The 23,884-nt window shown below is 47.7% G+C and overlaps 1 protein-coding gene across 3 annotated transcripts; it reads left to right on the plus strand.

The window, feature by feature from the left end:
- The first annotated feature begins 182 nt into the window (after positions 1-182).
- On the plus strand, positions 183-23,578 carry ISL1 (ISL LIM homeobox 1). Of its 3 annotated transcripts, XR_007245128.1 has the most exons (7): positions 183-582; positions 1,691-1,880; positions 5,822-6,081; positions 10,592-10,878; positions 13,889-14,056; positions 15,697-15,818; positions 22,333-22,546. XR_007245128.1 is itself a non-coding variant. In XM_048504197.1 (6 exons), the coding sequence occupies exons 1-6, from the start codon at positions 555-557 to the stop codon at positions 22,447-22,449; spliced, it is 1,050 nt and encodes a 349-aa protein (XP_048360154.1). In that variant the 5' UTR covers positions 183-554; the 3' UTR covers positions 22,450-23,578. The 3 variants fall into 3 exon arrangements, 2 of the variants coding, with proteins under 2 accessions (XP_048360154.1, XP_048360155.1); XM_048504197.1 differs by lacking the exon at positions 15,697-15,818 and having other exon boundaries at positions 22,333-23,578; XM_048504198.1 differs by lacking the exon at positions 15,697-15,818 and having other exon boundaries at positions 10,595-10,878; positions 22,333-23,578.
- Positions 23,579-23,884: the final 306 nt, after the last annotated feature.

The following is a 23,884-nucleotide window of genomic DNA, read 5'->3' on the forward strand; positions in this document are numbered from 1 at the left end:
CCTCCCCCTTCCCCGGGTCCTGCCGGCCGGGCGCAGGTCCGCCCCCCTCCCCTCGCGAAATATGATAATCAGAACAGCTGCTCCTGTGTTCCCGCCGGCCAATCAGAGGCGAGCGGGTTTGACGTCCCCGCGGCCGACGCCGACCAATGGCGAGGCGGCGGAGTTGGAGCAGAGAAGTTTGAGTAAGAGATAAGCAAGAGGCTGGCGGCCGCGGCGCGCCGAGTCCCACACCGAGGCGCGCCTGCCTGCTCGGCTGCCGGGCGGCTCCGGGCGCGTGGCTCCGCTGCCCAAGCATCGCCGGCCCGGCAAGAAGCCGCCCTAGCCCACGTGACGGCCCCAAGCTGGACCGCTGCCCCGGTCAAGCGGACCCAGACCCCGACCCTCGACGGCAGCAGCAGCAGCAGCAACTCTCCCTGGAAGGAGCAGCAGCCGCCGCCGCCGCCGCCGCCGCCGCCTGCGGTTGATTGTCATTTTGTTCTTCTTTCTCCTGGGGAGAAGCGCCTTCGCAACCCTGCACCATTGCACTGTGGACAATATCGCCTCCTCTTGCGGACATGGGAGACATGGGAGACCCGCCGAAAAGTAAGGACGGCCGGGCGCGTTTGGGATCCCGAATTGCAGCATGTGCTTTTCACACACACACGCACGCACGCCAGCTTGGCTGCTGGAGGCCGCGCAGGTCGACGGCTGTGGCGCACGCCCACCCTGCTCCCGAGAGTTGGCTGACTGGGGGGTCCGGCGGGGGTTGCTTTGGGGTAAAAGTCGTGGAGAAAGGGAAAGACTTGGAGGGGGCTGAAGGCGTGCGGGGGGGGTAGGGCAATTGGGAGGAGGGGGATCTCCCCGACAGGGGAACCCGACACAGGCTGAGATCCTGGCAACATTTGCGAGAAGGCTGCCCCCTGGCAAGCCCGGAGTTTCTGCCAGTCTTGGGGTGGCATCCCTGCGTGGTAGTGGCATCGCTGTCCACTGACACCGGTGGGCTGTGAAGAGAGGCTTGGAAAAGGAGAATTGCCGTGGGAATCAGCGGGCTTGCCTTCCCAGCAAACCGGCTTCGGATCCAGGAGTGCGCGGCCTTCGTCGTTCCGGGTCACCCGGGCGGTGGAAAGCCTGTTGGGCGGCCAGCCCTTCGGCCAAAGCGCCTGAAGTTGCCAAAATGAATGAAGCTGACAGCTCGAGAGGCTGAAAGGAAGCAGGGGCTTCAGGAAAAGGCCCGGCGCTCACCTTCTCCTCCTTTCCCTGGCCTTTTCTGTCCAAAGCCTGGAGTTAGAAAATAAATAACGCACAAGTCTCCCCCCCCCCCTTAAAAAACCCCTACAGAAAATCCAAAAGGGGGGAGGGTTAGATGGCGCGGCCGGCCTGCGAAATGTGCACGCTCCGGTTGATGCCCATCTGCATTTGAATTTGCGTTCCGCCTCCTCGCTAAACGAGGGAAGCCTTTGATGGCACACGCCAATTACCATCCCCAAGGCTGCGCTCTCTGCCTTTCACACGCGCACCCCCCATCCCCTTTTCTCTCCTCTTCTCCCCCCCAGCCCCCCTCACCCCGAAATAACAACGCCGCGACAACAACAACAAGGCGCTCCCGAAGAGAAGCCGCCCCGCGCGGGTGATCGACACTAATAAAGTGTGTTTATCGCCGTAGGAGAGCGAAACGCTTCGTCAATCATGTCTGTGCTGCTTTGCCTTGCAGAGAAACGCCTGATTTCCCTCTGCGTCGGTTGCGGCAACCAGATCCACGACCAGTACATCCTGCGCGTTTCCCCGGACCTGGAATGGCACGCGGCGTGCTTGAAGTGCGCGGAATGCAACCAGTATTTGGACGAGACCTGCACGTGCTTTGTTAGGGATGGGAAAACCTACTGCAAAAGAGACTACATCAGGTAGGCGCCTCGCCTTTCTCTCCTCCTCCCCCTCTCCTTGGAGTTAGACTATTAATAATAATAATAATAATAATAATCCGGCGGCTAATGGTGGGAAAGGCCGGCCAGGCTTGGATTGTGATGGCCAGGGGAGAATCTCGCCTTATTAATGATAGCAATAATATTCATCGTTAGTGTTGCATTTTCTTTGGCTCCCCTTTTGCTGAAACGGCATCCGAACCGGCGTGGATTTAGGCGAGAGGCTCCCTAGAAAACCCGTTTTAGGGTGTAGATAAGGGGCTAAAGGTGTCTGGGCGAGTTTTGCATCCATATCCCTCTGCCGGAAAGCAGTCCAATCCTGTGCGCCTTTACGCAGCGTCCTAATCATCTCGGATTGCTCTTTAGCAGTAGATTGCTCTTGGGTAGCAGTTCCAGGGAGATCAGGGAGATTTATACTTGGGTCCTGGACACCAGTGACTGGGAAGTAAATCTCCCTTCTGCTCCCCCGCAATTTCAGTGAAACCGGCTTCTGAGGAAGGCTGGAGCCGAGACCTTCGCTCAAGGGGCTGTTTTCAGTTGTTTCCACGGAGGTGTTCTAGGAAAAACCCTTTTCCGATATCAGGGCGCTGTTCAGACGCCTGTCGCTGGCTATATGCCCCCACCCCCACCCCGCGGCCTAAAGGCAAATCACTCGGGGCAGAAAAGCCACTAGAAATCACGAGCTCTGCCTCACCAGTGAACATCTTAAAATCCGGAGTCAGAAAGGGTAGCAATATTTTAAAGACCTGTCAGCTAGTGGCCAGGTTACTGGAGGAAAAGAATTGTAGTGGGGGGGGGGGTAACGTGTGTGTGTGTTTGGGGGGGAGTTTAAAAAGGGATTTGCGTAGAGGCTGGATCGCAGCCGCCTTTCTTTCTACCCCCATCCCCATTTAACTGTACTTAACGTCGGCATAATTGGAATAAAGTGGGTAGCCGGGTGGCCTGCTCACTTTGCAACCTCCCGGCTGGGAGCATGTGATTTCATTTTTAAAAGCTATATTACAGCAGATTGAGGAGATGGGGGGCGGGAGTGATTGCTCGGGTTAAAACAGGCCTTCCCCCCAGCCCTAGAATTAAATATACGAGACTGCGAAAAAGGGTCGACCTTGCTTCTCCCCTTCCTTAAGCTCCTTTGAAGAAGGTTAGGATGTTTATTATTATTATTATTATTATTATTATTATTATTATTATTATTATTATTATTATTATTATTATTATTATTATTATTATTATTGAAGAATATTATTTATTCCGCCTCTGCTTCCAGTAAGAGGGTCCGCTCAAAACACGAGATTTTTTTTTAAAAAAAGTCTGACATTTAATCTTTTTAAATATTAACCCTTTGGGCGCTCTGGGACTGCTTCTCCTTTCTTATCTTATCTGCCTTGATGAATTGGACAGAGGAGATCAAATTGGCCCTCATCTCTTGGCGAGCAATCGGACCGCTGAGATAATGGGACGGCTTCCTTCCGAGCAGGAAAATCCGGGAGCTGATAAAAATAGCACCGTTTGCCGCTCCTGACATTCTAGCAAGCAACCCCCCCCCCCTCCATTTTTTTTTAACCGAGGGGGAAGTGGAAAGAGGCGCCTGTATTTTCTTCTGTTGGGAGGGGGAGAGAGGACCTCAGTTGGTGCCACAGGCTACTGTGTAGCGTGGAGGTGAACTTTGGCGGAGGGGGGGAAAGGTTGAGCAAACTCGCCCGCGGGGGGACCCGATCCGCGATCCCTACAAAGGAAGAGCGGGAAACCATTCTACGCGATCGCCCCGAGGCATGTTTGTGTGCTTTTGGGGGGGGGCAAGGCTGCCCTAAATCGGATCTCTGTCTCAGACACACACACACACCCGAGTCTTTATGAACCACCCCAATGTCTCCCCAGCGCGGTTTTCTTCCGAAAGCCTATTCTGGGGAAACGAATGGGGCTTTCGCCTGGCGGGGACAAAAGCCGGTCCCTCCGAAAACGCGAGCAGGGCCCGGGCCGGGTCGAGTCCCGGGAAAGTCTTACAGGGAGCGAAGAAGGAGATTTTTTCGTTCCTTGCAGCCTGCCTTTGTCCTAGAGAACCGGCTGCGCCAGGCGTCCCGCCGGCCTGCCTTTCCGAGCCGCGGGATCTCTCTCGCACAGCCGATCTTTCCGAATCAAGTCCTCCTTTGGTCGGGAAGATCACTTCGAAAGAGCGAAGAGCGCTGGGGGAAGGGGAGAGCATTCTCAAAAAAATATAATGGGTGCGAGTTTTTGGAGGCGCCCTGCGGTATTGCTTGTTTTATTGACACCCCGCCCACCCCCACCCCAAGTCCTTTCAGCTTGGTGATGGTCTTCTTACTCGTGAGTAAATCCGAGTGACTCCAATGGCGTTTATTTTCGAAAACGTTTGCTTAAGATTCCTGCACTGGGGCCGCGATTCTGGCATGGCTGACTTAAAAGTAAACCTTATTATTGATTGTCAGTGGCTCCGGTGTAAACACGTTAGGTTGTCGCCTGGTTTCATGATTCGACCCACTGATATCAGTAGAACTTCTTGGGCCGCAAGAATAGTGTTCGGGTCGGGCTAGGGGTGAATTCCTTGGCCTTGACGTCGCTTGCGGTGTGCTGGGAGGTTTGCAGATTAAACTGGTAGTTTATAGGATCTTATCCATTTCCTCTTTCTTTATTTCTCCCTGCTCTCTTTTCAAACTACGCATAAATGTGATCTCTGTGGGTCCATATCTAGATGGCGGAACCGAACAGGGACCCCAAACCGTGGCCGGAGCCTCCCCATCCTTGGTAGAGAAAGTTCATGAAAGGCACGACCCGGTCTGTCTCGGTTTCGGTCGCTGCCCTGAACTTCTGAGCGGTTCCCAGCACACAACTTTTTGCCTGCTACTGAATTATGAGAAGCAATTTTCAGATTCCGCTGTGTTCTTTCTGAAAAAAATCGGTGCTTTGAAAGAAAGTTGCCCCTTTCATTCCCTGATCCGTCCCTAATGAACAATCCCGTTGATAACAGCAGGATTACTCTAGAGGAAATGGGGTTCGTCCAGCAGTTAAAGTGGCTCTGGAAGCGGGTGATAACACACTTCGCCAAGCGGAACTGATAAAACCAGCGGCGCTTTCTTTGTGAGTCCGCGTGGAAGACAAATTCTTCTCTGCACGGGGCTTGTTTACCTGCGCCCTATGCCCGCTTATCTGTGGCTATGCCATAAGTAAACACGCCCGGGGTCGGGTTGAAAGGCACAGATACCAAGCACGGTTTGCCCTCCTGGAGGGAAGGGAGCTCATATGTTCCACATCAGGCGCAGAATAGTGTCACTGGTGGGACTGTTTGCAAGGAAGGATACGGCGGCATCCTTTTCACAGCAGAATAAATATATTTTCAGAGGTAGGGGCGGAATGACTATTTGCGCTTGAGGATGCTGGTACTTGGTCACCCCGGCTTGTTCTGTGCTGTTAAGAAAGGCAGCTCGGTGGGTTTCCAGAAGTGTTGCGGAAATCCTGGTCCCACCATCCGGCCCACGGGGCAAGATTCTGTCTCTCCTCCTTTTCCTTTGCCTCTGGCAAGAAAGAGGAAGGGGAGAGAACAGGGGAATGGGGCGGGGGGGGGCAGAATGAAGGGAACCTTTTCTTAAAAATTAACCAAACGTATGGCTGGATTCTCCCTCACTTCCACTCCCCCCCCCCCAAAAAAAAGCGCGCGCACACACACACACCGCTTCTTCTCTGGGGTGGGTTCCAGGAGGCAAAACGGATCAGGGAGTCTTGGAATCCCTTCGGATGCAAGAGGGTTTCCCACCTTCTGGTTTCTCCCGGCCTTGGTTGGGTTAGCCGAGGGGCCGCTTCAGTGGCGGGTGGCAGGCAGAAGGCGCGCCGGTCGAGCTTCGAAGGGGCGTCCCCGGTGACCTCTCCGTCTTTCTCTTTCTCTCTCTGCTCTCCCGGCGGGGCCGGCTCAGGCTGTACGGCATCAAGTGCGCCAAGTGCAACATCGGCTTCAGCAAGAACGACTTCGTGATGCGGGCCCGCTCCAAGGTCTACCACATCGAGTGTTTCCGCTGCGTGGCCTGCAGCCGCCAGCTCATCCCGGGCGACGAGTTCGCGCTGCGGGACGACGGCCTCTTCTGCCGGGCCGACCACGACGTGGTGGAGAGAGCCAGCCTGGGCGCCGGAGACCCCCTCAGCCCCCTGCACCCCGCCCGGCCGCTGCAGATGGCAGGTACTCCGCGGCCCTCGAGGGGCGCTTCGGCGGGCTGGGCGTGGGTGTGGGTGGCAGGGCCAGGGGGCGCCCGGCGCTGGACAGGGGGAGGCTGGGATTCAGGAAGGGGAGCAGTCCCCACGGGGTGGCCCGTGAGAATGTGTCTAGGTGAGCGCTGGAAATGCACACGTCGTGTGATCTATTTAACAGCCACTCATGTACCTTTGGAAAGCTCTTTTGGCAATTTTTGCGGCCCCCCCCCCCCTCCAAATGTAAGCACTTTTTTCCATCTTGCTTTCTGGGAAAGGCTAGTAAACCACGTGTTTCCCACGAAACCCACTAGATTAAAAAATGGACATGAAAGTTGCTGAATTGGGCCCTCTTGTTTAGGAGGCCAAAGCTGCACCTATAGAGATGGCATGCATCTGCGATTGCTTCTTCTGTTTAAATTACTGGGATTTATGCAGGTTTGTCTGCAAGTAAGCTTCACAGTCAAAAAAAGGCCTTACATGAATTGTGGTTTCAAAAGTCCTTAATTTTGGGTGGCCTCTCTAATTTATTTGGATGTTAGTCCAATAGATTTCAGTGAGAATGCTCCTTCTGTCTAAGCAGTGCTAAGGATCTCAGCCTCCAAAGCACACATTTTGCGTATTTATACTTGACACTCTGACCCTAAAACCTTATGTGGAACCCTAGACATATTTACTCTGAAGGAAATCGCACAGACTCCAAGAGGTCTTAACTTCCAGTAAATGTAGTCCTATAGACTTGGATGAAAGCTCCACTAAAATCAGAGGAAGTTAGTTAAGGCATTTTGGTTGAAGCTGCTAAATTATATTGACTGCAATAGTAAGGTGTAAAATGTCCCATGTAGCCTAGTGTATTTATCAGTGTGTTTACTTCTGAGTAAGTATGCTTGCCATTGAACTCTATAGAAATGTGTTCAGGATTGGGAAGACTGTCAAAATCATGCCACCTTGTCACCCTGGTGGAGTCTTCTCCCAGGACCGACTCAGATGTGTATTTTGAGATTGTTGAGCTGCAAGCTACCTGGAAAATTTGCATTACCTGAAATATACCAAGAGTTTGCTGTGGTAAAAAGGAACATAGATGATGGGTGCCTGTGTTTAATGCCTTAATGACCTCTGGTGAGGATACCTGGAGGCTTAAAAGAAATAGACAGGTTCTCATGTTTTGTGGGTGTGACTACCTACACAGGGCTAAAAGTGCTATACCTTGAGCTACAGGTCTGGGCCATATGTTTACTCATAGAGTGGGAAAGAAGAGTGGGGAGTAGAAAGATTAGAGGTACCTTTGTCCAGTTGTGGTATCTTAGATTTCTTGGAACAAGCCTGCTGCATGTTGATATGGATGTACAGGGAATGTTTAGGATGTCACAGTGTGTAGAACTATAGAGTATGTCATCAGCATGGCCTCAAGGGAGGGGGGAGATCCTCTTTTGAACACAGGGAAGTTGGAAATAGAACAAGGAAAATTGGGCGGAGGGGATGGAGAGGTAAGGGAAGGAAGCTGCTCACCAGTGGAATCGGCTACCAAGGGAGGGGTGAGCTCCTCCACTCTGGCAGTCTTCAAGCAGCGGCTGGACTCAGGGATGCTTTAGGCTGGTCTTAACTAACTTCCTCTGATTTTAGTGGAGCTTTCATCCAAGTCTAAAGCATCCCTGTACGGTATCTCATGACTCTATGAGTCGTCCTTTCTCCTGGAGAGCCCACCCTAAACTCTGTCAGTTTCCATGACATTTTCAGAATTTTGGCATAGCTTGAATTAAGCATGGGGAGGGGAGGGGGGTAGCTGCTGATTTCCAAAAGGAGAGAGACTAATAACTACAGGCCAGCCCTTCAAGCTGTAATTTAAAACTGTCAACAAGCTAATCTTCTGTAATTGGCCTTCAAAGGGATTCTTCCTTCTCCCCATGGCCTTTCTGTGATTTGGATGAGAATTTCAGCACCAGGAACTTTGGGCATCTTTTTCCCTCTCTCCAAAGTGCAATTTTTTTCTCATTTATTTTGTTGCATTTTCAACTAATTTCACTCTTTTCCCTGCATTAATTTCCTCTTATCTCATGACTGTAAACAAAACACAACAGGTTTAGAGGGCTTCATGTCCAGTCCCTGTGTGCTGTTTGGCCTGCCTGTCATTTCTGCCTCCCCTTCCCCTCAAAAAAATCTGCGTTAGAAGAGAGAAGGGGTAACATCACAGCTGCTCTGAGATTCCCAAACTGAAGTCCAAAATCTTCCCTGCTGGTTCAAAATGATAGGTTTAAGGATGAAGGACTCCCAAACACCCACACACTAGGAAGCAAGGCCCACTCAATCCTTCAGCAAGCTAACTTCTCCTTTCTCCAGTACCAACTACAATCAACTGTAGACACAGAAGGGGATAAATTCCACAGTCGAGTGGGGTTTCTTGTAGTAGACGAGGTTAGGATCACACAGTAAAATATCAATGTGCGGAGCTGCTTTTACTTGTAGACACAGCAGCAAACTAATAAGGGAAATGGTGTGATTAGGAAAGTGGAAAGGGAGACTTGGGAGAACAGGGTGTTAATTGTCATGCCCCCCTCCTTTTACTATACAACCCCACACCATGGTGCTAGCCAGATTCTCTCAGAAATAAAACCCAGCTGAGTTTGAGAAAATTATTAAAAAATGATAATTTAAAGAAATTGGACACAGGCAACCCCTTTTGCTCTAATACTAGTCCTTAGAGCCCCCAAAGAAAATCTTTAGACAGCAGGGTGAGCATTTTCAAGGGAGAAACAGCACAATGTCCAAGAATAATGGTGATCACTAATTTAGATGCCTCCCAAATGAAATAGGTGAACTGATGGGGATCCTCAGCTATGCTGTCAACAGGCGCTTCTGTGCTCAGAGCTCGCTTTCAGCTGGCACCTTAGAAACCAACAAGATTGCTTCGGGTATAAACAGTCTGGAAAGCCCAGACTGAAATTCTTGTTGTTGATTGGTGGTCTGGAATCTGGATCTTCGACTGCAGACCTGCTCAGGTCTGAAACTATCTGATGTGCTCAGAGATGGGAACTTCTTTACTTATGAGGGATGCCACTGGCAGAAGCTCTGGTCTCCAGACCCTGCTTAGCGACCTTCATGGGACATCTGGCTGGCCACTCCAGAAAACAGCTTGATGGACTAAATAAACTTTTGTTCTAGAGCTTGCACTGTCATTTATTTGAGCCAAAGTACAGCTAGATCACAGACCAACCCCCAGTCCCTAGACTCCAGGAAGTAACTCTCCCATTACTATGAAAAGAAACTTTCTTTTATGTAAAATTGTCCTATATATCCCGTTGCACACTTACTGGAGAGTCATTCTCATTCAACATAGTTGGGCTTACTTCTGAGAAACCCGTTTGTAGTGTTGCTTCACAATCGGTATCTGCAGTATTTTGGGGGTGGAGGGAGAAACTAGAGAGGAGAAAAGAAAGAGAGAAAGAGGTTGGGATTTCAGCAACTCCTGTTTTTGTTTTGCTGGTTGTGTTTACAAAAGAACTACAAAAGATCCCCCCCTCCCCCATCTCTTCTCCTGGCCTATGCATGTTCTAAAAATAACCTCTTTCTTGGTGATGTTTTTAAATCAAAACCCTTGTAGCTTGAAAATTGGATTATGAGAGAGGGGAGGGACACATAGAGAAGGACATTATGGTGAAAAGATTAGATGAGCTGAATTTACAACCGTGAGTGAGCAAATCTGAAGGAGAGCTTCTGCCCTGAGTAGACGGTGGGTTTGCTGGTGATTCTTTGGTTTGCATTGAGCCCTTTCATCTGGGTGGTGAAAGTGACAGGGAGAGGATGCTCGCTGTAGGTTGTGTTGAGCTTTTGATGCTCGCTACACGTTGGGCTGTGGAAGGACCCCCTTCCAGCTGTTAGAGGCAGGCTGTGGCATCATCCAAGGGGAATGAGGGGTGCTGGCAGCTCCCACCTTATTTCCAAACCACTGGGGGCGGGGCAGGGGGGTGATTCCTCAGGAAGTGAGGGTTGCTGAGGGTGGAGGGAGAGTGGCTGGATCAGTGGGGGACACCTGCCTTTCATGTAAAAAGTCCCAGGTGCAGCCCCCCCTCAATTTCCATCTACAGAAAGTACCAGGTGATAAGTAAAGTGTAGGCCACTCGGAGAGGCAATGCCAAACCACCTTGCAAAACATAGTTTGCCTAGTAAACGTGGTAATGTCACATCACCCCGGGTCAGTAAGGGCTGGTGCTTGCACAGGGGACTTTCTTTACCTTTCAAAGCGAAAGACCTCTGCCTGAAACCCACAAGAGGTATTTACTCATGGTCTGGCCCGTGGTAAGGTTGGTGTCCAACCCCAGGTCCCAGAGTCCTGCATGGGCAAATCAGTCTGATAGATGGTTTGCTGAAAGCGCTCCTGAGTGGAGAACATATGATTTGGGATGGAAGTATGGCGACGGGAGGGGGGGCACTCTTCTCTTCTGGCCCTTCCCCGCCACTGACAGGGCTCCTGTCCCTTCCGCCTCTCCCCTCCCCTTCCTTTACAGCAGAACCTATCTCTGCCAGGCAGCCGGCTCTCAGGCCGCACGTCCACAAGCAGCCGGAGAAGACCACCCGCGTCCGGACGGTCCTCAACGAGAAGCAGCTGCACACCTTGCGGACCTGCTACGCCGCCAACCCCCGACCCGACGCCCTCATGAAGGAGCAACTGGTGGAGATGACCGGCCTCAGCCCCCGCGTCATCCGCGTCTGGTTCCAGAACAAGCGCTGCAAGGACAAGAAGAGGTCCATCCTCCTCAAGCAGCTGCAGCAGCAGCAGCCCAACGACAAGACCGTAAGTGGTGCCGTGGCTCCTTCTGGCCCTTAGGGGGCGCGCTTTCCGGGCAGAGCGCTTCCCAGTGTATTTGAATCGCCTTCTCGGAGCGCCTCTGCCTTGGACTCTTTGCGCATGCCCAGACTCTCTCCCCCCGCCCCTTTTGCCTGCCGGCCCTTTTGAGGTTTCGGGGGAATGTTCTCCTTTCAAGTGGGCGTTTGACGGATTTGTTGGCATTGATGCCAAGAACGCCTGGGACTGAGTGCCAATCAAGGGTGCTTTCGGTTCAGGCAGAGGGGAGGGTGCCACCCAGGAAGCCGCTCCTGCGCTTTTCACCGCTGTCAAGCAAGGGCTCGAATGGCCGGGCAAGGCTTCACCTGTGGCATCTTTGCTCTTCTTGACAGCCGTGAAAAGCGCACTGTAACCCTGCCAAGGAGAGAAAGGGGAGGAGAAAAATCCTACGACCTAGTGAAGGAAAAGTGAGGCGAAGGCAGCTCCTAGGACTTGGCAGGGCTGCAGTGGACTAGAGAGAAAAAAAATCATCGGGTGGAGTTCTAATTCTTTGCTAAAGAAATGAGGCTTTTATTCGAGAGAAGCCTTTTTTTTTTGAAGAACAGGGGGGCTCTTCCAGAATCTGGGGGTTTTGTGCCTTTCATCTCCTCCGGGGGAGGAGGACAGATGGAATATACAACAGGGTGGCTTTTAAAACGTCTCTCTCCTAAAGTCACACTACAATAAAGCTTGAGTGGTTTAAGAAGGAGACGGAGGTCAAGTGAGTTTTAGGAGTGCCCCAAAATCCACGGCGCTTCTCTCATCTTGGATAATAATCTGAGAACGCTGGTGGCCAGATGCGAACTCTAACGGGGTACAGACTTTTAAAAGGGGGAAGCTGATCACGGATCCAGAATTTAACCCAGAATCCGATGTATGTTTACTTGAAAGTGAATCCCCCCCCTCCCCGCAGGGTTCGATAGAATTTCATTCCTTGTCTCTAAAGCCTTGATTTAGCAATCTAGAGAAACCCCCTTCTTCTACTTTCCTGCAGCCCGATCTTTACACAGAAGTCAGTCAGTCCCCTGAATGTTGTGGAATTGCCACGCAAGAGATCACTCATTATGCACTCTTTCCCCTGGACTTGGGTGACTCGGGAAAAACTCCAGTTAGTATCAGAGAGGCGCCAAGATGCCCGATTTTGCTCCAAATGATGCCCGGGTGAGCCAATTGAGTTACCAAATATGGACAGAATTTACTCCCTAAATTGCAGCCACTTCGGGGTAAATGCCAGGGGGCACAGTGAGAATTTGCGTAAAAGGCGCCTAGGGGAAGAAGCTACCAACAAGAAATTACAACATAGAGCAAAAGATGAACTGCAGTTCATCAGGAGCTGCCGTTTCCCTGCATCCACCTTTCTTCTCTGCAGTCATCTGGCAAACAGTTTGCAAGGCTTAGTACATAAATCTGAGAAAGGAAGGAAACCACTTCGCCATTTATTAAGGCCGGGCCTTCCTACCTGGTTAAGTGGAATGTAAAACGTTTGGAATGTTAATACACCTCGCTTTAGAGTGAGTGAGTTGCGTAAGTGTGGGAGCTATTTGGGGCACACACCGCTCCAAAATACGGGAAAACTCTTGTGTTTGGAGAAATGGATTTTAACGCTTCCTTAGTCTGTCCAGAACAGGGAGAACCACGGCCCACCGCCCACCAAACCTTACATACTTTGTGTTGATCGAAGGCAGATCCCAAACGCATTCGACGTTTCGGCTTCACAGGCTCCCTTTCTCTTCGTTACATCCCCGGAAGTTTGGGTACCATAAGTCTAAAGGACCCCAACCCTAACTACGCTTACTTGGTTTTGTAAGCTGTGAGTCTTAGACCCCTTCCACACATGCAGAATTATGCACTTTCAATCCACTTTCAATGCACTTTGCAGCTATGCGGAATAGCAAAGTCCACTTTCAAACAATTGTGAAAGTGGATTGAAAGTGTATTATTCTGCATGTGCAGAATGAGGCTTAGATTGGAGAACATGTGAGCGTTTGTCACCCCTATAACAGGAAACCAATCTACAATGCTCAGACTATTTACTGCAAGAAGAGGCCCATTGTTTCGCCCAAATCTGGAGAAAACCATTTCCTATTATTTGCCTTTACGACCTTATTCCAATTTCTATTGTCGACCCCTGGGGGGAGAAGAGTCATCATAAGGATCATAAGGATCATAAACATATATATTATTTTAATTTCCTTTTAAGGGAACTCGTTCAATTCTGTCCCGGGCGTAATAACTGTTGCTAGGAAGGCGTCCAGTGCATTTTAAGGAACGGAGATTGGGATCAGGGGTCTTGCTTCCATAAGACGCCACGACCACCCCACTCTCGCAAATTCCATTCAGTCTTCTTCTCAGCAGCATTTACAGCATCCCAGGAAACCACACTCAGAATCCACCTACCCTGGAATAAGTCCTTGTTTTTTGTCCCTCTTCTAAAGTATTGTTGAAGGCTTTCAAGGCCGGATTCAACTGGTGGTTGTGGGTTTTCCTGGTTGTGTGGCCATGGTCTGGTATGTAGATCTTGTTCCTAATGTTTCGCCTGCATCTGTGGCTGGCATCTTCAGAGGTGTATCACAGAGGGACGTCTGTTACACACTGTGTCTTCCGTAACAGACTTCTCTCTGTGATACACCTCTGAAGATGCCAGCCACAGATGCAGGCGAAACGTTAGGAACAAGATCTACCAGACCACGGCCACACAGCCCGGAAAACCACCACAACCTCTTCTTAGGGTTTAAAGCATGGAGGAGGTGGGCATGGTCATTCAAGGACCAGATCCGGGCATACTCACCGAGTCTGACACTTTTTTGTTCAGACACCCGGCGGGGGGCGGGGGTGGGTGGGGTTGGCCTGGTAGCGTGTGTGGGGTTTAGGAGTTGGGCGACTGGGCACCAGGGCGAGTGAGACAGAGCAAAGCCCGTGGAGCAGGCAGGGTTTGGAGCCCGGGCATTCACCGTTTGCGCTGCCTCCTCCTCGTTTGCAGAACATCCAGGGCATGACCGGCACTCCGATGGTGGCTGCGAGCCCGGAGAGGCACGACGGGGGCTTGCAGGCCAACCCGGTGGAGGTGCAGAGCTACCAGCCCCCCTGGAAAGTCCTCAGCGACTTCGCCTTGCAGAGCGACATCGATCAACCGGCTTTTCAGCAACTGGTAAGTGACTGCTGGCCGCGGGCGAGGCAGGGCTCTCCGGGGTGGCAGAGCAGAGATGGGGTCGAAGACCTGCTGGCACCACCCGCCCCACCCCCCCGTTCTTTCACCACGTGGTGCTTCCAGGAAAAGTATTTTGGGGGCGGGGACTGACGTGGTGACATGACAGGGTGGCGGAGGGTGGATCTGCGCTTGGGGACAGCCCTCCCCCCATATAGGCCCACGCCAATTCCTTGCCCCAATTGATTTCCCTGTCGGAATGTAGAAGGAGAGCAGGCGTGACACAGGATGATAGATCTGGATAGGAGACACAGGAACCTCCTAAGCAATAAGTAAACAAACAAATGCCCGCTGCTTTATTTATTTGATTTCCCGAATTTATTTGATTCATTTGATTTCCTGAATTTAAATTAGCAAATCAGCACCAAAAGGTTCTTGTACAAAAAAAATTACTGTTGTACAAAAAAAAATACTGCTTTTTTGTTTGAAACGGGAGAAAATTGGGAGACAAGGTTATGTCAATAAATAAGCTAGTTGAATTAATGTTTACAAACCCTTTGATCCGCTGAAATTATGTACTATAAAAACTCCAGACTCAAGAGACACCCCCACCCCCACCCCAGTTTTAACCTTGGAGGGATGGAATGGCCTCTATGAAATGCTTCCTCTATCTCTAAATTCAAAGAATCCCCCCTTGAAATGATTTTTAAAAATCCAGATACACATCTGTACAGATTTGAGGAACAGTCTTAAGCAGCCCTACTGTGTATTACACAATGGTGCTTAAACAGCCCTACAAGTGTATTATACAATGGGGCTTACCTCTTGAGACTGCAGCCTTAATTGATCACAATCCATAGAAAGATCCTCTCAGAATGCTATAACTGGGTGACAACCCTATTTATTGTGAATCATTTGTATAACTCTGCCAGACTTAAAAAGTATAATTCTTGGCTGCAATCTTGTATGTGACCCACAAGGCCTATCTGTCACCAAGCATAGTAAGATTTAAGCAGGCTATGTAGGTGTAAGTTTGCAGCACATTTTGTTGGAGTGCAAAATGCTTCTAAATTCTCTATAGATTTTATTTTTATCCTCTTGTCTACCCCGTGAAAGAGGTCAGATAAAGATCCACCAAAGATTCTCCCAGTTTACTTCATGACCAAGCTGAAGTCAGTGGAGTTTTGGCTTCCCGTAGCCAAGTCCTGCAACTTGAGTGCTACGTTTATGCCTCACAACTTTGTCTCTGACAAAGGTCTCTGTCCAGAGGGTAAAAAGTTTTTTTTTAAAAATGCATCCCTAAATATACACAAATGTATCTATTATTACAAAAACCTGTCCCTATTTGTCATCCAATGCAAACATTTTGTATGTATGGATTACTTTGATATATTGTAATGTCGGCCTTTGGATAGTGTTCACATGTATAATTTAGCCATATTTTTTGTTATCATGTACCTTTCAATACATATTTCTAAACAACCATTGCTAAATAGCATTTTTTATTTTCAGAAAATGTGATTTATGTAGTTACATGCAAGAGCTACGTGGTATTTGAAGGGCTGGCTTTCCCCAAAAAAAGCTAACAGGAATTTACCAATCAATTCTGTTCTTAACTCCCTTATGCCTACATCATTTGGCAGCTCATATGGGACCATATCATCTGCAATACTTAGGCCCAACCAAGTGATTTAAGGACAGATGTGCAACCTTAACTCAATTTCCTGGCCTAAGTGTGTTTAAACCAGATCTTTAAAATAATAAGGTATGTTATGAATGGTTTTTCAGTGATTAACATTCTTAATAGCAATGATAGAACCTCAAATGAAAGTTGTTTCCAGAATATTGCAGGATAAAAGAGGTGTAGAAATATCTTCATTTGGGTAATGTTGGCTGTGATGCTTCGAAAGGAACATGATTAATCTAGTTTAATTTAAAATTGGTATTGTGATTACATATTGTCACTTGATACTTGGGTCCTCAGAACTGTAGTCTTTCTAAACATGATAATTAGGAGGAAAAACCTACCGACTTCCAATTAAACTTGTTTACAGAGCCATCCCAAGATATTTTGGTGTATTATGAAGAAAATTCAAATGGTGCCTTCATGGTGGTAAATCCAGTTTGGTGTAGTGGTTAAGAGCAGTGGACTCTAATCTGGAGAACTGGGTTTGACACCCCACTCTTCCATATGAGCGGCAGACTCTCATCTGGTGAACTGGATTTGTTTCCCTGCGGCTGCACATGAAGTCTGCTAGGTGACCTTGGGCTAGTCACAGTTATCTCAGAACACTCTCTGGGACGCCCGGGACAAGGTTGTGAGGAAAGGAAGGGAAAGGAGTTTATAAGCCATTTTGAGGCTCATTTGAGAGAATGGTGGGGTTTTAACCCAAACTCTTCTTCTTCTGCAACATTTTTGACCTTCAATGATAACTCCAAGTAGCTTGTGGTGGATGCCTTTACCTTGCCTAATGGCAGGCCTAATGGCACTGCCTGTTTGAGAATGGTCTTTTAGTTGTCTAGCTTTATCCTAGGGCATGTGTGGCTTTCAGATAAAATGATCATCCTCCAGGGTCTTTCAATACAGCTTTGGACAACATAGGCAATGGATAGGTTTTGGATAGGAGAGAAAATGAGTCTAAGGAAGATCTGACAGAATGTTTTAGAATGATAGCGGAAAGTTCTGCCACGTCAGCAGACTTATAGCAACCTGGTAGAGTTTTCAAGGAGAGAAACATGTGCTAGTGGTTTGCATTGATGGTAGTATCCTGTCCAAGTACTAACTGGGGTCAACCCTGATTAGCAGCCAAGATCTGATGAGATTGGGTTGGCCATTCAGGTCAGGCCAAGGATATATGCCATGGATATATATATATTTTTTACAAAGAATGATAACGAAGGCAAGAGTGAGATGCACATTTCATGTGCAATGTTGTTTTAGATCAGGGGTCTGCAACCTGTGGCTCCCCAGATGCTCATGAACTACATAGCCAGTTGGCCAGGCTGGCAGGGGCTGATGGGAATTGTAGTTCATGAACATCTGGAGAGCCACTGGCTGCAGACCCCTGTTCTAGATGAATTGTAGTTGAATTTGGTGGGGAGGTTTATCAAGGGGCAAAAACCTAATTCCATCTAACCGGGCTGTGGAAACAAGTGACTAATTGTGCAGTCCTACAGAGAGTGACTCCAGTCGAAGCCCATTCATTTCAGTGGGATTAGACTGGAGTAACCATAGGATTCTAGTGTGGGTTGATTGGGACAGAGGCCCAAGGAAGCCCTGTAGGATCAGAGAGGTGGCTGTGATCCCTTGCACTGCTGCAGAGAATGCTGGTACACAGATTGGTTTCAGTATTGGAAGGGATGAATGCCCTTTTTGAATCTGGCACTCCAGATGCTGTAAGGCATGACATGTCTTGGGGTGGCCCTGGTGCCCAAAGGCTCAATGTTTTTATCTTCTCACTAGGCAGCATTTGACCTGACATAGACTAGAAATTGTTTTGTTTCTAGGTTGATTTTTAAGAAGGCAATTTAGAAGTAGGCTGCTCTTAGATACATTGCTTTTCCTGTGGTCTCTGACAATGTTTGCAATTTTTTTAAAAAACAGGCTCTGTTTACAAGAGTAGGAGAAAAGAAATATGGGAAGGGACCTCCCAGAGTCCCTTTTGACTCTCAGAAACTGTAGTCTGTTTCCAGTCTTCTTCTAATCTAGAATGAATTGTCAGTGGTTGCTTTTCAGAACTCACCTGCCTGTAAGAATTTTGCAGCTCAGTTTGATAGAGGGGACGGCTTTGCTGTGTGCACAAAGATGCACACTTTGAGGATCCCTTGTCATTGAAATGTTTAGGAAAGCCTATTCATAGCTGGAAATGCACACAAACACACTCAGGGGCATGGCATGGAAAGAAGTTCTTTTGGTCGTAATGGAACTTAAAATTCAAGTGTATACTTAGCTTTGGTATGCTAGGCTTATCGACGGTTGCAACCCACCTGAGACCATCCTCAGTGATGGCCAAAGATGCCTGGCCTTGTAAAGCAAAGACCACAACAAAGATCATATTTAACTGTGATCTGGGTTACAAACAACATGAGGAAACTCGTGAACAATTGGGGGGGGGGGGATCTCAATGTTTGCAACCCACCTGAGCCAATGTTGCATGCAGCAAAAGAAGTCTCCTGGCTTAATGGCAGAGCATATGCTCTGCATGCAGAAAGACCCCAGCCCCTTCAGTTAAATGAATCAGCAGGTGATAGACCCTGGAGAGTGGCTGCAAACCAAGGTTGTCAGTACTGGCCATGGTACTCTGTATAAGGCCGCATAATGTATGGACATTTGCATTTAATGTATTGATTTTTATTGACGTTATTTCTAGTCTGCCTTTCTGACTGGTAATGCAGTACACATGTATAAATGTAATGCTATATACATTTATTCAGAAGTAAATCTGATAGGGTTTACTCTATACAAGTGAGCAAAAAAAGTCATGGTCTTAATCTGTACAATGAAACATATTACACCAAATAACATTGGCATCAGTGGGATAAAATTCCAAGTACGGTATTCAGGACCAAGACATTCATTTGGAAGAATGTCTGAGAGCAAGCAAGGCCCTGGTTAGTATTTGGATCAGAGACTATAAGTGGGCAAGAGTCATCTTTCTACAAACCTGAAAAATACTGTGGGTTTGCAGAAATATATGAAATCTAAAACTACATGGGTGTTTAAGAAAAAAATGATGAAAGGAATACCTACAGCTTTTAGAAATGGAGGCCCTTAGTGGCTGTTGCTGGACAACCACAGTATTCAGGCAGGGGGATGGGCAGAACACCTTTTCGGGGCTGTTTTGGTCTTTAAGGGAGGATTTCCGAAGCTAGGCCTGGCAGCAGCCATTGGGTGACTTGACACTATCTGACTCACATGATTCACATGATTCACATGGTCTGGCTACTTGCTACTGTTCCACTGTAGACAACCACACAGTTCAACAGTTAGAGCTTCAGAGTCTGGGAGACCAAATCACCAGTCTGCCTTGGAATCTCACTATACTCTGTCCCACTGATGATCTCCAGAGATTTGTGAATTGATTTGCCATTTCCTGGACCGTCAATGTTCTGGAGTGCTCCACTTGAGTCCTAGTGCTTACTAGTGCTGTCCCCAAGGCACTAGGACCCAAGCATTCCAGAACCAAGACAGTCCAGAAAATGGCAGATCAATTCACTAATCTCCAGAGATCTTGTGGCGGGACAGAGTATAGGGGATGTGCTAGTCACATATTTTCAGCCTAACCTATTTTATGGAGTTGTTGGAGAATAAAGAGGGGGAGAGGAGAATTATATTAGCTGCTTTAGTCCTCATTGTGGAGAAAGGCAAGATATACACGAAGTCAATAAACAATAAATACAGCTTAAGATGGGAGGTTATTAAAGTATAGGTTGGGGAATGGCTGAATAGGAGAGAATGAGGCAGTGAAAGCCAGTATGGTATAGTGGTTATGAGCCATAGACTATAATCTGGAGAGCCAGGTGTGCTTCCTCACTTCTCCACATAAAGCCTTCTGGATTACCTTAGGCTAATCACAGTTCAATCAGAATTCTCTCAGCCCCGTCTACCTTACAGGGCATCAGTTGTGGGGAGAGGAAGGGAAGCAGTTTGGAAGCTGCTTTGAGACTCCTTATGGGTGAGAAAAGCAGGGTACAAATCCAAACTTCTCCTCCTCCTCAACAGAAGGGAAAGGGGAAAGAGTGTGGGGAGGGAGGGCCCCACCTGACTGAGTCATCGTTTTCTTAGGTAGAGACCATGGGACCTGCGTAGGGCAACTTGAATACAGGACAGTTGAATGTATATTGATTGTTGGGTTGGAAGCAGAGAACAAAACAGGAAAATGGGCGAGGCTACAAGGGACTTTCAAGGAAGGAAAAGGGAAAATAGTGTGTGTGGAGGGAATTATAACCCTCCCCTGCAACTCCTTGTGGGTTCCTGCACATAATTTATCATACGTCTAATTCACAGTGGGTTGGATTAAACATGCTTCTCTAGTGGTGAAAATCCAAAGTGATACATTTCAGATTAAGAGGCGTTCTTCTGTAATCACCTTGAAGGATGTTAGTCAGGCATGGATTTTCAGAAGCAAGTCCTCATTGAGTTTGGTCACTTTTTTTTTACATCAAGTCAAAGCTGACTTATGCTGACCGCATGGAGTTGTCAAAAGCAAGAGACACTCAGAGGTAGTTTGCCATCGCCCGCATCTGCTGGGACTTCCTTTGGGATCTCCCATCCAGATACTAACCAGGGCCGCCCCTGCTTAGCATCTGAGACTTGACGCGATTGGGTTAGTCTGAACAATCCAGATCAGAACAATCACACTAAGCCCCCATAAACTAATTTAGGATTACTTCCTTGGAGGAGTTGTCATTGGTCCTGGCCTAGACAATGGTGAATGTTGAGGGCACCTGGCTCAGGGTTCCAAAGACCTATCCTCAACTAAACAAAATAGTGGCTTTGGGTGTAATCTTGATGTTTTCTTCTGCCTGTATTTTATCAGCATCAGAATGGATACTGTAACTCATATAGGATGGGGCTGGGAAGCATTGTCAAGTCACAGCTCACATTTGATTTATGGTGACCCAGTAGGGTTTTCAAGGCAAGAGTGGTCCATTGGCTTCTCCAGAATAGCAACCCAGGTATTCCTTGGATGATTCCTGTCAAATACTAGCCCTGCTCAGCTTCCAAGATCTGTCAAGGTCAGACTAGCCTGCGCTCAGGGTTTCTCATATTAGTTATCACCAATTAGATCAGTGGGCTTTTGATTGGGGACAGATTCCAACCATCCCTTTTCTTGCACTAACTAAACGTTGGGGAGTCGGGGTTTCATCCTGAAGCTCTTTTTAGAGCCGAACGTGTGAATATGAATGTTTTATACTGAATCAGAAGTTTTGCCAGTGAAGACTAGTGTTGTGTACTCTGGCTCTCCAAAGTAGCAGAAGATCTGTCCAAGTCCTGCCATCTTCTAGATCCTTTCACCTGGAGATGCCAGATACAGAACATATGTAAGCATAAATAGATAATAATACATTTTGATATGGAAGGTTCCAAGACTTTGTTACTGGTTAATTGTGGGAATTTTCACCATAATTAGGCCAATGCACTTCAGGGGGTATATCTTCCAGGGGAAATCTACTTCTACCTGTGATCAGTTCTCAATGGATGGGGATGAATGCGTTGGAGAGTTCTGTTCTTTAACTATTCTCTGCTGTGATTTATTGAGCCACACATTGCAAATACTACTGAGCTTAACCAACACACTTGAATACAGCAAACGTTTTAAATATAAGCTAAACTTTGCTGTTAAGATTCTAGACTTGGTCATGACGGACATGTGCCCATGATGAAGGCATCTTAGGCCAGCTAGTATTCTCTCAGTCTCTATCTGTGATGTGGTACTTGCCTACCTTGCAGGACTGTTGTGAAGATCACTAATATAATATATGTGAAGTGCTTTGAATACTCCAAATGTATTTTGTATTACTAGCCAAAAAAATCACACTCTACAAAATCCAGGGATGTTCTCCTTCAAAATGCTTTGATTTTGAAGATGCTGAATGTATCCACTGTTGCATCTCCAGGCACCTGCTGCTACAGAACTTAGTGGATTGATGATGCCCAGGGTCTGAATTAGTCCCATGTGCTCAGAGAGATTGCAGGCTCGTGTTTCTCATACAGAAACTCCCACTGCTTCATGACAAATCAGTCTTGAAATGGAGAGCAAATGAGGCATCCCACCAAAAATACCTGAGTAGCTCTTAAAAAAAACCAGTGGAAATAGTAGCTATAGGAAAAAATAGTTTGTGACTGTCAACTCTTCTGTAGCACTGCTTTCCTGATGACTGTGAACCCCATGGAGCTGTTCTTTGATCACCCAGGGAAATGTGTTTGAATAATAACTTTGTTCTCTAGGTAAATGGTAAGGGTCCAGTTCCTTGGATTCTCCTTTAGGAGTTCTTTGGATCTCATCTAATGTCGAGTCTCCCCCACCTCCCCCTAAAATTAATAGCACCCCCCTCGTGTCTTTTGCATGATGTAATTATTTAAAATGTTCACAACCTACAATTGTAACCAAAACTTAATAAAGATGATCTAGTAATGCATCTAGGCAAATGGTAGTGATAAAGGACTCTGTATTCATTTAATTTTTGAGAGCCAAAGAACAATGAAATAATTTCCTTTTCTTTCTTTTAAACATTCTGTGTTTCTTTCTCTCTCTTTAAAAAAAAATGTTTGGCAGGTTAATTTTTCAGAAGGAGGCCCAGGCTCCAATTCCACCGGAAGTGAGGTAGCATCCATGTCCTCTCAACTCCCGGATACACCCAACAGCATGGTAGCCAGTCCTATTGAGGCATGAGGAACATTCCTTGCGATGTTGCGGTCCTTGAATCTGTTCGCCCCCTGCTGGAGAGAGTGGGAAAGCTACCACGTTTGGGGACTCGAGAAATGTTTAGAGAAAAAGAGAAAGAATGAAAAAAATATTTAATACAACCTTGTTCATGAACCTAAGCAAAGAAAACTCCATAAACAGTCTGAGGAGTTTTTGTTTTTTTGTTTTCCTTTTGCAATGATAAGGTAGCAACACTGTGAAGACAATCATGGGATCTTACTAGAATAATATTCAAAGAGCAAAGGAAAATGCTTTTTTAAAAAAAATCTAAGCGAAAGGATCGGAGGAGGATCAAGGAAACCAAACAGACGTTTGAAAAACGTAGAAAGGATCCGGTCTTGAAGATCTCCAACCTTCTCCTTCAGTGACTCCACATCCTGGAGAGAAAAAAACTCGCCTCTATCCTTAACCCTCTCGGTGCTGTGTGTCAGCCGGCCTTTTCCCTTGCCAAACCCCCTCTAAAATATATTTAAAAACAAACATTCTGGAAAGGAGTTCTGATAGGTTGCTTCCCCGACATCAAGAAAGGACAATCTGTAGCCCCTCCAGACTGAACGAGCCATTGAAAGAAGGAGGAACTGCGAGTGGTTTGCAAATTTCTTTTTTTCCCCCGTTTAACCCCAGTCGACTTTAACCAGGGAGGGGTGTGTGGTCTCCGATAGCATGTACTGTAGCTTCTCCCCCTCTCCTCCTCCTCCTTTTTTGGGGGGGTTAGGTCTGTTGAGATCCCTCCCGAAGCCTCCAGTGACGTTCCTGGAGGTTTCTAAAAAGAGGGAACCTGGGGGGGGGTGTTTTTAATCCCAGTTTCAAACTTCACTTGCAACAAGGTATACCTCTTTTTGCCCCCCCCCCAACCCCCCCCATGGAAATTGTGTCTCTCGGGGTTGTGTTTTTGACTGGCTGTCCGATCAACAACACACTCCCTCCCTTCCCCCAAAGATGTGTATAGTTCTGGTTTTCTTTTCTTTTCTTTTTTTAAAAAGAAAAAAAATGGACTGTTTCTATTTCTCGCTCTCTGAAACCGACGAGCGAAAAAAAATTACTTTTGTTTGCTCTCTCGCATTGCAAAAATTATAAAATTATTTATTATTTATTATCCGAAGACTTGCTACTTTGTCATGTCCTGATTTGCTTTTTTTTATGTTAGGGGGGGGGGGGGTGTCTGTGTCTGTGTCCGTTTGTTTTCCCGTTTGGATTTGCTGAAGATTGACAGGGAAAAGGGAAGTTCTCCTCCGCAAAGACCGGCCTTTCTTGCTCAGAAAAACTTCCCAGGAAATTTGGGTCCGGAGGAAAAGACTGCTTTTGACCGAGATGTTTACAATTGATGTCCAATTATGTGTGGGGGTTTTTATTTTGCTTTCTGGAGGTTGGTCCTTTGGGGAAAAAAAACCCTCCCTCTTCA

This window comes from Sphaerodactylus townsendi, linkage group LG07 (assembly GCF_021028975.2).
Source record: "Sphaerodactylus townsendi isolate TG3544 linkage group LG07, MPM_Stown_v2.3, whole genome shotgun sequence".
In the NCBI taxonomy this organism is placed as follows: Eukaryota; Metazoa; Chordata; class Lepidosauria; order Squamata; family Sphaerodactylidae; genus Sphaerodactylus; species Sphaerodactylus townsendi.

Coding starts and splice junctions, on each gene's coding strand:
- ISL1 (XM_048504197.1), top strand. CDS start 555: ATGGGAGACATGGGAGACCCGCCGAAAA. Junction 583..1,690: donor CATGGGAGACCCGCCGAAAA/GTAAGGACGGCC, acceptor TTTGCCTTGCAG/AGAAACGCCTGATTTCCCTC. Junction 10,879..13,888: donor AGCAGCCCAACGACAAGACC/GTAAGTGGTGCC, acceptor CCTCGTTTGCAG/AACATCCAGGGCATGACCGG.